We start from the raw sequence: 13,605 nt of genomic DNA on the forward strand, positions 1-13,605 counted from the left end.
GGTCCAATTTCGATACAGTGGGGGGAGGGGCCTTTTTTGTGTTAATATTACTTACATTATTTGAAAGTTTAAAAAATTTAAAAATTAAAAAAAATATACAGGGTGCTTCGCATAAGAATCGACACAGAGCAGGGGCATGTAGAGGAACCCAAAATATGGTGATTTAGCGCAACTTATATTTATACTTAGAAAGCAGCTACCAGAATGCTTTTTTTTAATCAACTTATTTTTTTCCGCTCTTTGGAATAGTGTAAGCAAAAATCTGGGGAAGTCGTCGCCAGATCCCGAAAAATAAATATTTATTGACTTCACGTTTCCTTTTGTAATTTCATTGTGCTTTCGACATTTTGACAAGTAAGAAGGTCTTTGTACGTATTTAAAAACAAAAGTCAATTATTTCTTTAAAAAAAAATGATGAATGAAATTTATCGTGCTCAGAAGAGGTCGACGTATAAAATATCGTCTTAAAATTAACTGTTACAGTTATTGCGTAAATTGTGTCTAGAATATTATTGAATGTCACAATCAGGGCCGTTCCTGGGCAGTGTGCTGGTGGTGCCCCGGCACCAGGGCGGACAAAATTCATCTTTTCTGTCCTGGTCTTCCCCAGATTCTTAACTAAAAATATTTAAACAATAGCAGCAAGGACTGCAAAAGATAAAATGTATATTAATTTTCGTCTTATAAATAATGTAGTTTTAAATACACTGTTTTAAAATACACTTTTTTTATACACTAATGCAAAAAATTATCGTATCGGGAATTAAAAAAAGCATTTTGAAGCTCTAAGATTCTAGTTTTTGAGATAATTCGGTTGAAACATTTTTTCCCATTTTAATCATATTATGAAGTGTTTAAGCTCAAAAAATGTGACCCTTTAATTTTTTCAAAAGTTTGACTGTTTGAAACAAGGAAACGGGTCGCTAAATCGAGATGAAAGTTCACAGGGATCTTCTGGGTATATCGAATGGTAAAAGTCATGCTTAACATTAGTCATTTCCTGAATATTTCTAATTTAGCCGTCAATTTTCTAAAAAACCATAAATTACCCTTTTTTTCCTATTTTTTTAAATTTGTGTAAATGATGAAAAAATATTTTTTCCGAAAAGTTGTGGCAGCATGTTATAGGAAATATATTCCAGTTTTCGAAACTGCCCTTCAATTCTCTGTACGACCATTTGTCGCCGAGATATCGATGATTGAAGACAAAAGGATCCTTTTCCATTAAAAGTATGATATTTCGACGAAAAATGGTCATATCGAAATTTAAAAAAAAAAGGAAATTGAAGCTGAATAAACTAGCTATCTGGTCCATGGCTTAGCTGAAAAAAAATTTTCCAAGTCCGTGGACTGGAAAAAAAAAGAAAATTTGCAAAATTTTTTTGTCTATTTCTTATAATTGCATGACAACCGTAGCATCTAAAAAATTTTGACCGAAAGATCTAAAAACTAGAATCTTGGAGCTTCAAAATGCTATTTCTTAATTCCTGATAAGACCATGTTTTACCTAAATACAGTCCGCCAAAAATCACTGAAAAATTTCGGAAATTCGTTTGACCCTTTAATTTTTTGCATTAGTTTAAAAAACATGTAAAATTACGGATGTTTTAAAAATGCCTTTCTTAAACATTTGCGAACAAGTGAACGCCTAATTATTAAACACAGGACTCGAGCGAAACGAATGCTGAGTGCTAAGATTACAATATTATTAATTATTACCTACTTATCGTCAGATTTACGACGTTTAGACAGCTCAAAATTTTTATATTCTATATTTTGTGAATAGCTCTCATACTAGTCGTAGTACGAAGTTCCTGTTTTCCAATGAGTTACCATATTAGTTTTAGAGCTTTTGATTATTATTTTTGTTATGACTAGATTATACAGGGTGTTAAAAAAAGAGTGTAAAATATTTCAGGAGGTAATAGTATGAACCAAAATAAGCAGAAAAGTCGCAATAAACATGGGTCCGCAAAGTAACGGTTGCGGAGATATGGACCACTATTAGTTTTTCAAACATTTATTTTATTAGGAATAAACTGACAAAGGAAGCTTTTAACAAACAAAAAACAAAGTTACAGAAGATGTTCAAAGTGCCCTCCGTCCATTTCCAAGCAGGCACGACATTTTCGTCTCAACGATATTCGAACTCTTTCGAAAACACCCTCCTTGGTTTGGATTTCTTGACACTTTTGATTAATCCGTAGCTGTAGATCTTCCAGGCTATTTACAGGAGTACCATACACTAATGTCTTCAAATATCCCCAAATAAACAAATCTAGAGGGTTCAGATCAGGCGATCTTGGCGGCCATAAAACAGGTCCGGCCCTTCCTACCCATCTATGTGAAAAAGTTTGGTGTAAATGCTCTCTGGCCATGGAAAAATGAGCTGGAGCACCATCATGCTGGAACCACATTTGTTGCCTCTGATTCAAAGGAATGTCTTCCAAAAACTCATACAGTGTTTTATGCAGAAAGTTGAGATAAGCAGCGCCTGTTAATCGGTTTGGTAAATCAACAGGACCTAGAAACCTGTCACCTACAATACCCATCCAAAAGTTTAATGAAAAATGTGCCTGATGTCCAGATTCTATTAGAGCATGAGGATTTTCGTCGGCCCAAATATGCGTATTGTGAAAATTAAACACTCCATTTCTTGTGAACCCGGCCTCATCAGTAAAAAGAATGTTTGCAAGAAAACGAGGGTCTTCAGCATCATGACGTAGAAACCAGCGACAAAAAACCAAATGTGCTTGATGATCATTTATTGGATTTAAGGCCTGTACTCGTTGCACATGGTATGGTAAAGCAGTTGCTCGTGAAGGATTCTCCAAAAAAGAGGACCACTAATTCCTACCTCGGCTGATGTTCTCCACACACTCGTACCTGGATTCTGCTCTACCAGTGCTAGAATTTCTTCTTCTGCTCTAGGAGTGAATACCGACCTTGGTCTTCCGGATAAATGGCACTGTTTGCTCAAGGAACCGGTATCACGCAATCTTTGGTGAATTCTTCCAAACATGTGTTGTGAAGGAATCTGGCGATTTGGATAAGCGTCAACATAAGGACGTCGCTTCCCATTAGTACGACCATACATGAAATGCATATCTGTTAATTCTACGTTAGAGTAACCAGCCATAGCGAAAGAGCACTGAGAACAACTGTCAAATACGTACTGTTTATTACACTAAATATCAACCAACTATTATAAGAAAATACACAAAATAAAAAAAGGGGCTAAAAAACATAAAACATTCCATATCTCCGCAACCGTTACTTAGCAGACCCATGTTTATTGAGACTTTTCTGCTTATTTTGGTTCATACTATTACCTCCTTAAATATTTTACACTCTTTTTTTAACACCCTGTATTTTACAGTAGAATATTAAAGTTTGTTAGTGCAAAAATAAATTGATCTGTATTTCTAATAACACACCTCCATCATAGTCATTTCTAATCCCTGATATTAATAATGTCATAATGATGTGATAGATACATACTACGGGGTAGGGCCGGCCAATTTTTCTATACACCAGGGTGGCAAGTACCCCAGGATCGGCCCTGGTTACAATATCAACATTACATTTAAGTACTGCATTTTATAGTATTTAAAAGAACTGTTACATTCAATTCTACCATATTTTATTTAATTAATTGTATTATAAAGTTGTCTTTTATAATTTTTATAAGAATATTAAAATTAAAATAAATATTTAATGTATAATATCTATGTTTTAGACTTCGATGAATTTTTCAAATTAATTGTTTACGTTGTATAGTACGTGATTTGAATGTGGCAAAATAGCAAAATTCATTGAAGTCTAAACATAGATATTATACATTAAATATTTATTTTAATTTTAATATTCTTATGTAAAAATTAAAAAAAAAACTATAATACAATTAATTAAATAAAATGTAGAATTGAATGTAACAGTTCTTTTAAATACTATAAAATGCAGTACTTAAGTGTAATGTTGATATTGTAACATTCAATAATATTCTAGGCACAATTTACGCAATAACAGTTAATTTTAAGACAATATTTTATACATCGCACAGTGGGAAATATTGGACAAAATTCTCGCTACACGCCAATTTTCATCATCTAGTCGTGATTTTTTTTTTAATAATCTTGTGGTAATCTGAATTTTCATATTCCGGTAAGGTTTTTTCGAAAAACCCTTTTTTTTAATGCTTAGGGAGCGCCCCAATCTCAATGTCGAAGAAAAAATTTTTAAATACTCGATGTTCAGTTGTAGAAAAAAATGTTTAAAAGTATCTGCTATTAATAAAATTGATTATTATGACCCTTGATGATATATCTGATGTTTTTTCTTTAAAAACCTAACCTCAAAATTATTAATTCTAACCTAAAAGCCTTAAACAAAATTTACATTGGAAAAAAAAATTTTTATATGCCAAAATTACGAAATACATTCAGAACCCTACTTAACATGTTATACCCAAACCTTGAACTTGAATCTAAAAAACCTAACCTCAAAACCAACATCAACAAATTAATTAACAGATAATAATAAAATAATTTTGTGACAAATTTTTTTCACTCTAATGATTTAATTTGACAATCTTTCCAGTTTTGAGGTTAGGTTTTTGGGTTAAGGTGTCATATTTGGGTATAGTATGGCATAAGGTGTGTGCTCTCGGAAAAATTGTTGATCGAATTTCTGTACAATAGATATTTTTCATTTTTTTTTATTAATTCTTAATTTAGTGAGTTTAAACTTAGTTAATGTTCACTTTTTTGACTTTTAAATACGTAAAAAGCCCTTCTTGTGAAAATATTGAAAGCATAATTACAAAAGGAAACGTGAAAAGTCAATAAATATGTATTTTTCGGGGTCTGGCAATGACTTTCACAGACTTTAGCCTACACCATTCAAAAGAGCGAAAAAGAATTAGTTGATTTAAAAAAAGACATTCCAGTAGATCCTTTCTAAGTGCCACAATCCATTTGTTAAGTAAAAATTTTGTGAAGCCGAGCGCAGCCAGGGCACTATGACGTCACAGTTTTCCCCTCTCCTGGCTACCGCTCAACCGCGCGGATCTCGACGCCTTAACGAATGTTTACTTGGTCATTTCTTGGTCGAATTGTTTCAGAAAAAATTAAGCGTATAAAGGAAGTCTTCTACTTTACAAAAGCCCAAGTTTATTACAAAATATTAAATAAAACAGGCAGAATACCGTTTTTAAGAAAAAAAAATATCTCGGCTCCTATTGGTCGGATCGAGACGCTTTTTTTTTAAAAAATCATGTTGTTTTAAGCACTATTTAATGCAATTAGTTTGAAATCTGTATATTAAAAAATCGCCGAGAAAAGGAGCCTAGTTACGGATTTTTTTTGGTTTTTTCGTAATAACTTTTTTATTTTGCATCTAAAATATCTGAAATTTACACAGATGCGAGATAATGTTATTATATTTCGATCTCTTTTTGAAGAATTTCGATATCTTGACCTGGGCAGAAGATATACATGCTCGCGTTTTCGATTTTATAATTTTGCAATAGGGCGCCATTTTGAAATTGGACGTCCGGATTGCACTCCAACAGTTATATTTTCTTGTAGTTTCATCCAATTTCAGCCAAATTCGTTATTTTTATTTAATTCTGAAAATTTTGCACATTTTTTTTTATCGCTAATTTTGCAATGTAAAAAAAATTTGCGAGCTTTTGCAAAAGCCTATCCTTGTAGCAAATTTCCTCAGGAACAAAATCGATAAGTATCCCTCATTTCGATTAGAGGCTTATTTTCGGAGATATAAGCGAAAATCTGAAAAAAGAGCAATTATTATTTTTTTTTTTCTTTGTTATAAACAATATAACGCTCGACCTCTTCGATGTAGGCGCGATTTTTGAAATAGGCATGTGTTAGGTCTAATTCGCCCGGATTACCTCCTCTGTGTCGGTTCTTATGGGAAACACTCTATATAAGTTTGTATTATAACTCAAGAATAATAAAAATATTGCATACACTAATGGATTTTACATAAAAAAAGTAAATACTCGCTTAAATACACTTCTCTATAAAAGTCTACAAATCTGTACAAAAAAATTATTCGACTTCACAAAATTTGCTTCATATTTCTTACAAGAATGGATATAGTCATATCAAAATAGGTTCACCCTGTACATATCATTAATTTGTTCGAGAGAGGGGTACTATTTTCTTCTGTAAAAAAATATTTTTTTTAAGTGAATTTATCTGTAACTTTTTTACTTACCATATAAATAAAAACTAAAGTTTATTTATACAGGATGTTTATTAAATACTTGTACAAACTTTAAAGGGTGAATCTTTGACCAAGTTTAAGATAAACAGTTCATATGGGTCTGCAATGCCTTGGTTCTCGTCCAAAAAAAAAAAAAAATTTGTCGGTATTTTGATTATATTTTAGTTCAGTAACATGGCGATTTGACGAAATTCGAGAGACTGGTAGTATCGATAATGAGAAACTCAAATATTTACTTAGTTTTTTGTTTAATGCTGGAAGGCGCCACATACAGTATTGTACCTGGATTTAAATAACCATAACTTTTTTGTGTCACACTTTATGTCATTTTTTATTAAGTATACCTATTCTTTGTTCAATTTTATGTACAAAAGATACTCTTAGTATTTGTCGCTGAAAGCGGCCGTTTTGTAAAAAAACGGGTTTAAAGTTAAACCTGCTTTGGAATTTTGTAAGTTGTCATTGAGTTTTTGAAAAACAATTAAAAAAATGGATCTTTTATTGATTGTATTGCGATGTGACAAACTTAGATCATTTACAACACTAAGACCTAAACTACTTCTACAAATAAGTTAATAACATTTACAATAATTGCTGAATCAAACATTTTTTTGGATGCTCTTAAAATTAGTCAAAGATTCATCCTTTAAAGTTTGTACAAGTACTTAATAAACACCTTGTATATCAATATTTAGTCTGGCATCCACTACTATTCTATTAGAATAGTAAATCTTTTTATAGTTAACTTATATTAAATAAAAGAATTTAAAAAAATTTACAATTTTTAATGTTATCACTTTAGATGGTACCAACATAATTTATGATACTAATTAATTAGGTAACACTGTCCTGTAACACAGTTTCTTAATTTTAGAAACTGCGTTCAAAAATTCCCAAAAGTCTTACCCTATCCCAAGCCAAATCTAGTTCTACCACAAGTAAAATACAACAAAAGAAAGCATTACATCACGTAAAGGATAAAGTAGAAAACAAAAACAAGTCTAGAACTGCTATCAATGGTACTGAAATACCTGCCTCAAAAGGACACAAATGTATTAAGGCTTTAAAAATTAAAACAAGTTCCACACAAACTAAAAAGAAAATCAAATCTGTTCAGAGTAAATACTGTACCGAGATCAATAAAATGGACGTAAAGAAAAAGTCTAAACCCTCACCTCGAATGCAAAGAGAACACGAAAAACTGCTACAAACCACAAGTAAATCAACGAACGAAACAACAATCGACCCCTCAAATTCTGAAATTTGCAATTCTGATAATTCTCTGTCTAAAGGTGACTCGGAAAAATTATTTTATAATGTTAACAATAATAATTGTACAGTGGAAATGGGAAATAACCAAAAGGCTTCAAATAAAATATTACAGGTTGATCAAAAGAATAATTTTGACGGTTTAATATCGAAACTTCAGAAAAAGACTAAAAAGACAAAGAGTAAAACATCAATAAAAAAGAAAAAGTTACATATGAAGAAAAGTAAACTTTCAGTAATTCCTGAAATTAAAATGGAGGCAACCGCAGAAAAAAACAGTGTCACAACTGTACGTTTCCCTTGTAGTATAAGCGACGGTTCTTCTAAAATACAACATTTGCAGAATTGTAAAAACTGCAATATTGAAAGGGATAAAGAAATTGAAACAGAATTTCGTGTTAAACAAGACATACCTGAAATTAGAGACGGAAAATTATATTGCAGAACTATTTACAATAATAATTATTTCAAGAAGTTTAAAAAAAGCTATAAAAACATATATTCGAGTCTTAAGTGTAAAAATAATAGTTCCGTAGAACCAAAAGTAAAGAAAGAATCGCCTGTAGTGGAATATTCGTCAAACAGTGATACTTTGATTAAAATTAGATTGTTTGAAAAACAAAGTGAAAATAATATTACATACCAACAAATTGAATTTGTCTCTTCTTTGAACTTATTAACAATTTCATCCAAAGCATGCGTTTCAAAAAGATCCAACAAGAATTTACCAGTTCACTCTAAGAAAAGTATAAATAAATCCCCTTCAAAGTCAAAAAGAAAACTGAAAGGCAACAGCACGAGCAGTTGCAAAATTTCAAATGTTAACACTAACTTTTCACTTCTTTCCAACAAGAGCTGTAAATATAAATATCCCCCTTGTAAATTTTTATGCGACGATTCATTGGAATATGTTGGTGAAAGTAGTTTGTTGCCATCAAAATTGAAAAAAATAATACATGAACTAAGTAGCCGTGAATGTCATAAAAACCTGTCAAATTACAAATGTCGTATGAAGTTAAATTCTCATCATAAATGTAAATTTCCGTCTAAAAGACTGACAATGAACGAAACCGATGGCTTACCAGATCAAATTTATAGTAGGGTGTCGAACTGGATAAGCTCGCATGATTTCGAGGTGCGAGACATTGGGAAAATGGACGTTGAAGCAGAAACTATTATATCCAATGATATCCCCTCCGATATAACCTCAGTAACGAGGAACATGGTGAAAAAGAAAGGTGAATACGATGACATTATCATCGAAGAAAGAACGGATGTAGTAAAATGCAGGGAGTGTGAAAGTCCCGTATCATCGGAGAAGAATTTTTCTGAGATGGTGAAAAATATAAGCAATAACAAATCGGTTAGAACATTGTCGAAATTTTCCCAATATTCACCTTTTCAGACATCCACTGGAAATTTGAAATCCGCATCTGCTCCACCCACCCAGTTCTCCGTTATTGTCGAAGGAGAAGAATCCGTATGTCCTTCCATTTCATATTTCTTTGTTAACACCCTCCTTCTGTTGTACTTCAGCTGTGCCATATATTTTTATGACTTTTGTTTGTTTTGCCCGTATTAAAGCTGTTTACCATTTGTACTTACCTCTGATTAAATTGTTTTAAAAGTATGCGTTATTTAATTTGCAAAATGAGGAAAATAAATATTTTGTGTTTTGTGAAATGTGGAGAAAAGCAAACAAAAGAATATTTTTAGAAATAGAAAAAACGAATTCATAATATACTGTAAACTTTTACTCAAAACTATGAAGTATTATCATATCTTCGATTTGGGACGTCTACTTTGAATTTTATGAGACCCGTTTTTTGTATTTTCTAAAAAAATTTTTGGAACTCTATGGCACCATGTCAAAATTTACATGGTGGCAGCATTATGAAAATGCATATTTTTTGCAAGTGAATCATCGTATCGAAATTATTTTTTTTTTCAAAATGTGCAGAATTTCATCAACATTTACCTGTTTTTTTTTACAATTCAAATTGCTTTAAAACTTTCCGAGATAAATGAGTAAAAGGAAAAGTTTTTTTTTTTAAATTGATTTTCTCAAGAACCCCACCTTTTATTTTCACCAAATTTGGATATGTTTTTCAAGGCCTGATAAGCTATTTTTTGGCAATTTGCTACCATACTTCGTTCTGGAGATACGCTTTCGAAAATGCATGTTTTTTTAAGTGGCCGTCATTTTGACCTAAATCATCCTATCGAAAAAAAAATTTTTTTTTCAAAATGTGCAGAATTTCATCAGCTTTTACCTGTTTTTTTTCACAATTCATATTGCTTTAAAACTTTCTGGGATAAATGAGAAAAAGGAAAAAAGTTATTTTTTTCAAAATTGATTTTTCTCAAAAACCCCACCTTTTATTTTCACCAAATTTGGATATGTTTTTCAAGGCCAAATAAGCCATCTTTAACCAAAAGGCAATATGCCATCTTGCTTCGTTCCGGAAATATGATTTCTAAAATGCATGTTTTTTTAAGTGACCGTCATTTTGACCTAATCATCCTATCGAAACATTTTTTTTTTCAAAATGTGCAGAATATTATCAGCTTTTACCTGTTTTTTTTTTCAGAATTTCAATTACTTTAACCTTCCAGTCGGGGCGCTTTAAGATGTAACACCAAACGGGGCGCCGGGTCTTAGAGACCCGTAGCCATTTTGTTTTGGTAAACAATTTTTTTTGTTAATACGACATATTTATACAATAGAACTAACTTTTATTTACATTATTAATACAAAAAAAAACTTAAGTTATGAAAAACAAATACATAAATTATATTGTAACAAAAAACAGTACAAAAAAAGCATAATTTTCAAAATGTGGGTTCAAAAAAAAATACGAAACGAAAACTTATATTTTTTTATATATAAACATGTTACTATAGTCAAAAATTAATGTTTATTGATTTTTGGCAATACTTGAGCATGTTGGACACCAAGCTTGAAGATGACTTAGACCCATAGATCCCATAGACGACGGAGTCATTCTTGTTCTGCCTCGTAACTCATTATCTAAAACAAAAATTAAAATATTATATATATTTTTTAAAAATATACTTAACACCATAATGTGCCTAATTTTACTAAAAATTTACGATATTGTAATAAAGAAAATTAAAACTTACCAAAGAAATAGAATTGTTTCATACCGAGGCGCCGGGTCTCACAGACTTATCGTATAATAAAAACTAAATCACAAGGACTATATTTTTACCACTTGCTACAATTAAACTAACGACCGATGTGGGAAGGTACTGGAACCTACAGCGCTGCACGAAGTTTTGCCGAGATTTGCCAAAGACTTTCCGAAAGGCCGTGTGTCAGAGACCCGGCGCCCCGACTGGAAGGTTAAAATTTTCTGATAAGTGAGAAAAACGAAATAGTCATTTTTTCAACATTGATTTTGTCAAAAACCCCACATTTTATTTTCACCAAATATAGATATGTTTTTCAAGGCCAAATAAAGCTATCTTTTGGCAATATGCCATCTTGCTTTGTTCGGAGATACGATTTTGAAAATGCATATTTTTCAAGTGCCCATCATTTTGACCCAAATCATCCTATCGAAATATATATATATTTTTTTAAATGTACAGAATTTCATCAGCTTTTATCTGTTTTTTTTTCAGAATTCATAATGCTTTAAAATTTTCTGAGATAAATGAGAAAAAGTAAAAAAGTTATTTTTTTCAAAATTGATTTTCTCAAATACCTCACCTTTTATTTTCACCAAATTTGGATATCTTTTTCAAGGCCAAATAAGCCATGTTTAGCCAAACGACAATATGCCATCTTGCTTCGTTCGAGAGATACGGTTTCAAAAATGTATGTTTTTTAAGTGGCCGTCATTTTGACCTAAATCATCCTATCGAAACATTTTTTTTTTCAAAACGTGCAGAATTTCATCAGCTTTTACCTTTTTTTTTTTCAGAATTCCAATTACTTTAAAATTTTCTGAGATAAATGAGAAAAACATTTTGATAGGATGATTTGGGTCAAAACGACAGCGACTTGAAAAAAACATGCATTTTTATTTTCAGAATAACGCTGTCACGATGTAAATTTTGACATGGCGCCACAGAGCTCCAAAAATTTTTATCAGAAAAACAAAAAAACGGGTCATAAAATTCAAAGTAGATTAACATCCCAAAGTTTCAAAAAAATTGAAGAGGTCGATTTTTTTTGCTCGTTGAATCCATATGGAAACTACCATATATAAAAAATTATTGTTTTTATTTTTTGTAATGTTTTCATACTTGGAATAAGAAATTGAATAGAATTAAAAGTTTCCGGTTGCCATGAGCTCCGAAGTGTATGGTAAAAAGAAATATGTGAATTACTTCTGAATCTCGTTTTACAGGAATTGCCAGAAAGTAATAAACGAAGTGAACTTTCATTTAAAACCATAAAAACGTCAAACTTCCAACCAGTCGTGCCAACTCAACCATCTCGACCTTCGAGCAGACACAAGCGTCATGCCGATGCAATGATTACTAACAAGGCGCCTAGTTTAGAGAGGAAAACTAGGAAACGCAGGACTCTGGAGAAAATCGGTGCTAGCGTTGTAAGTATGAAAAATTTTTCCTGACCTGTTTGTTAGTACTATTAACTTTATTACAGGATTTCTTTGATGCTCTAGTCTATCTTTTTAATTATAGTTGCAAATCATAGATATTTATACAATAAGCCCCCTCTATCTGCACGTGTTGTAAGTCACGTATACAATAGAAATATTCAAATGGAAAAAATCAATGAGACTGTTCTAGTATCTGTACAATTTGTTCATATTTTTATAAATAATGATACTGTGACAAAAAACTGCTTTGCGAGCCACATGCTCCATATATCACTGAATTACATCCCCAATGTCCAGTAAACAGCTAAGATCGTTCGTCAGCAACATCACCAGATATGGATCGGCTTTAAACTTATTAGTGAGGGTGCACACGACAGACAGTCAGCGGACGACAATTTTTTAGATGAACCAGTAGCATATGTTCTCTATTTTATTAGGCATCAACAAATAGACACACATTATTTCTACATATACTTCATCTCGTGCAATTTTTATCGTATCGTACAAAATGCAGCTCTTTTGCACCTAGCTGATCAATTTTTCTGTATTGACATCCATAGCAACAAGATTGCCTATTCTGGGGTGCTGCTGACTGCAGACTGATGTCAGATATGTCATTTTGATATCGCAGACGAGGTATGCTTGAAAGCACTTAGGTATCATCATATCTGTTAACAGGAATCAACTAAATTGTTACATATTAATCAACAACCTTAATTATTAAGGCAAGACGCACACGACAGACAGTCGACGGTCAACTATTTTAGAAAATGGTAAAATGCGACATATACCTACACGCACATTTCTACGAAAACATGTGGTCTTACTATTTGATAAATAGTTTAGGTGTGGGTGAGATATAACCTCTTAAATGTCATTGTTACTCAATGCCTACTGACACAAAGTATTACTTTGTACCTACTAGCGAAAGGTGAGTTAGTAATCTTATCTGTTTACTATATATCGAAGCATGTATCTGCAGGAGTACTTCTTTGGCAGAATATCGTCAGTTTAATCTTTTATTTCACCTAGTATGAAACAAGTCTTGCTGTTATGCAGTGGCGGCCCGTGGGTTTGAATACAGGGGGGGCGCATTCTGAAAAGAGGAAGTACATCATAACAGCTGCGAGGGGCGTGGGGGGCGGGAGCTCCCGCTTAGCGCCGCAGGCGAAAAATTTTAAGGAATTTGAAGGTCATTGTGTTTTGCAAGTACCCCAAAATGAATACTGTCAGTGTGTAAAGTAGCTACTTAGATACAATGCGAGAAATAAAATTCCAACGTGTGGGGGCTGAAGTGGATAATCGATCAACCAACCCAGTTAGGATATAATTATGTAGATTACTGTAATAGTTCATTCTGTATAGTTTTTGAAGTTCCTTTAAAAACATGGGCATCACTAAGATGTTTATCTAAAACGGGATCAATTTTTGCACTATAGTCTATCAGTTCTAAAAATACCCCTTTGTTTACCGAGTCACTTTTTTTATT

At 32.1% G+C, this 13,605-nt stretch overlaps 1 protein-coding gene across 5 annotated transcripts in view; it reads left to right on the forward strand.

Annotated features, from left to right (window-relative positions):
• LOC108917939 (F-actin-monooxygenase Mical) overlaps positions 1–13,605 on the forward strand; it is a 210,311-nt gene that overhangs the window by 149,278 nt on the left and 47,428 nt on the right. For all 5 annotated transcript variants that reach the window (XM_018724753.1, XM_018724751.1, XM_018724752.1 and 2 more), the window contains one exon: positions 11,901–12,104. In XM_018724753.1, the coding sequence (XP_018580269.1) occupies positions 11,901–12,104 (204 nt within the window). The remainder of the gene's footprint in view (positions 1–11,900; positions 12,105–13,605) is intronic.

The sequence above is a fragment of the Anoplophora glabripennis genome, unplaced genomic scaffold (assembly GCF_000390285.2).
Source record: "Anoplophora glabripennis isolate ALB-LARVAE unplaced genomic scaffold, Agla_2.0 scaffold66, whole genome shotgun sequence".
In the NCBI taxonomy this organism is placed as follows: Eukaryota; Metazoa; Arthropoda; class Insecta; order Coleoptera; family Cerambycidae; genus Anoplophora; species Anoplophora glabripennis.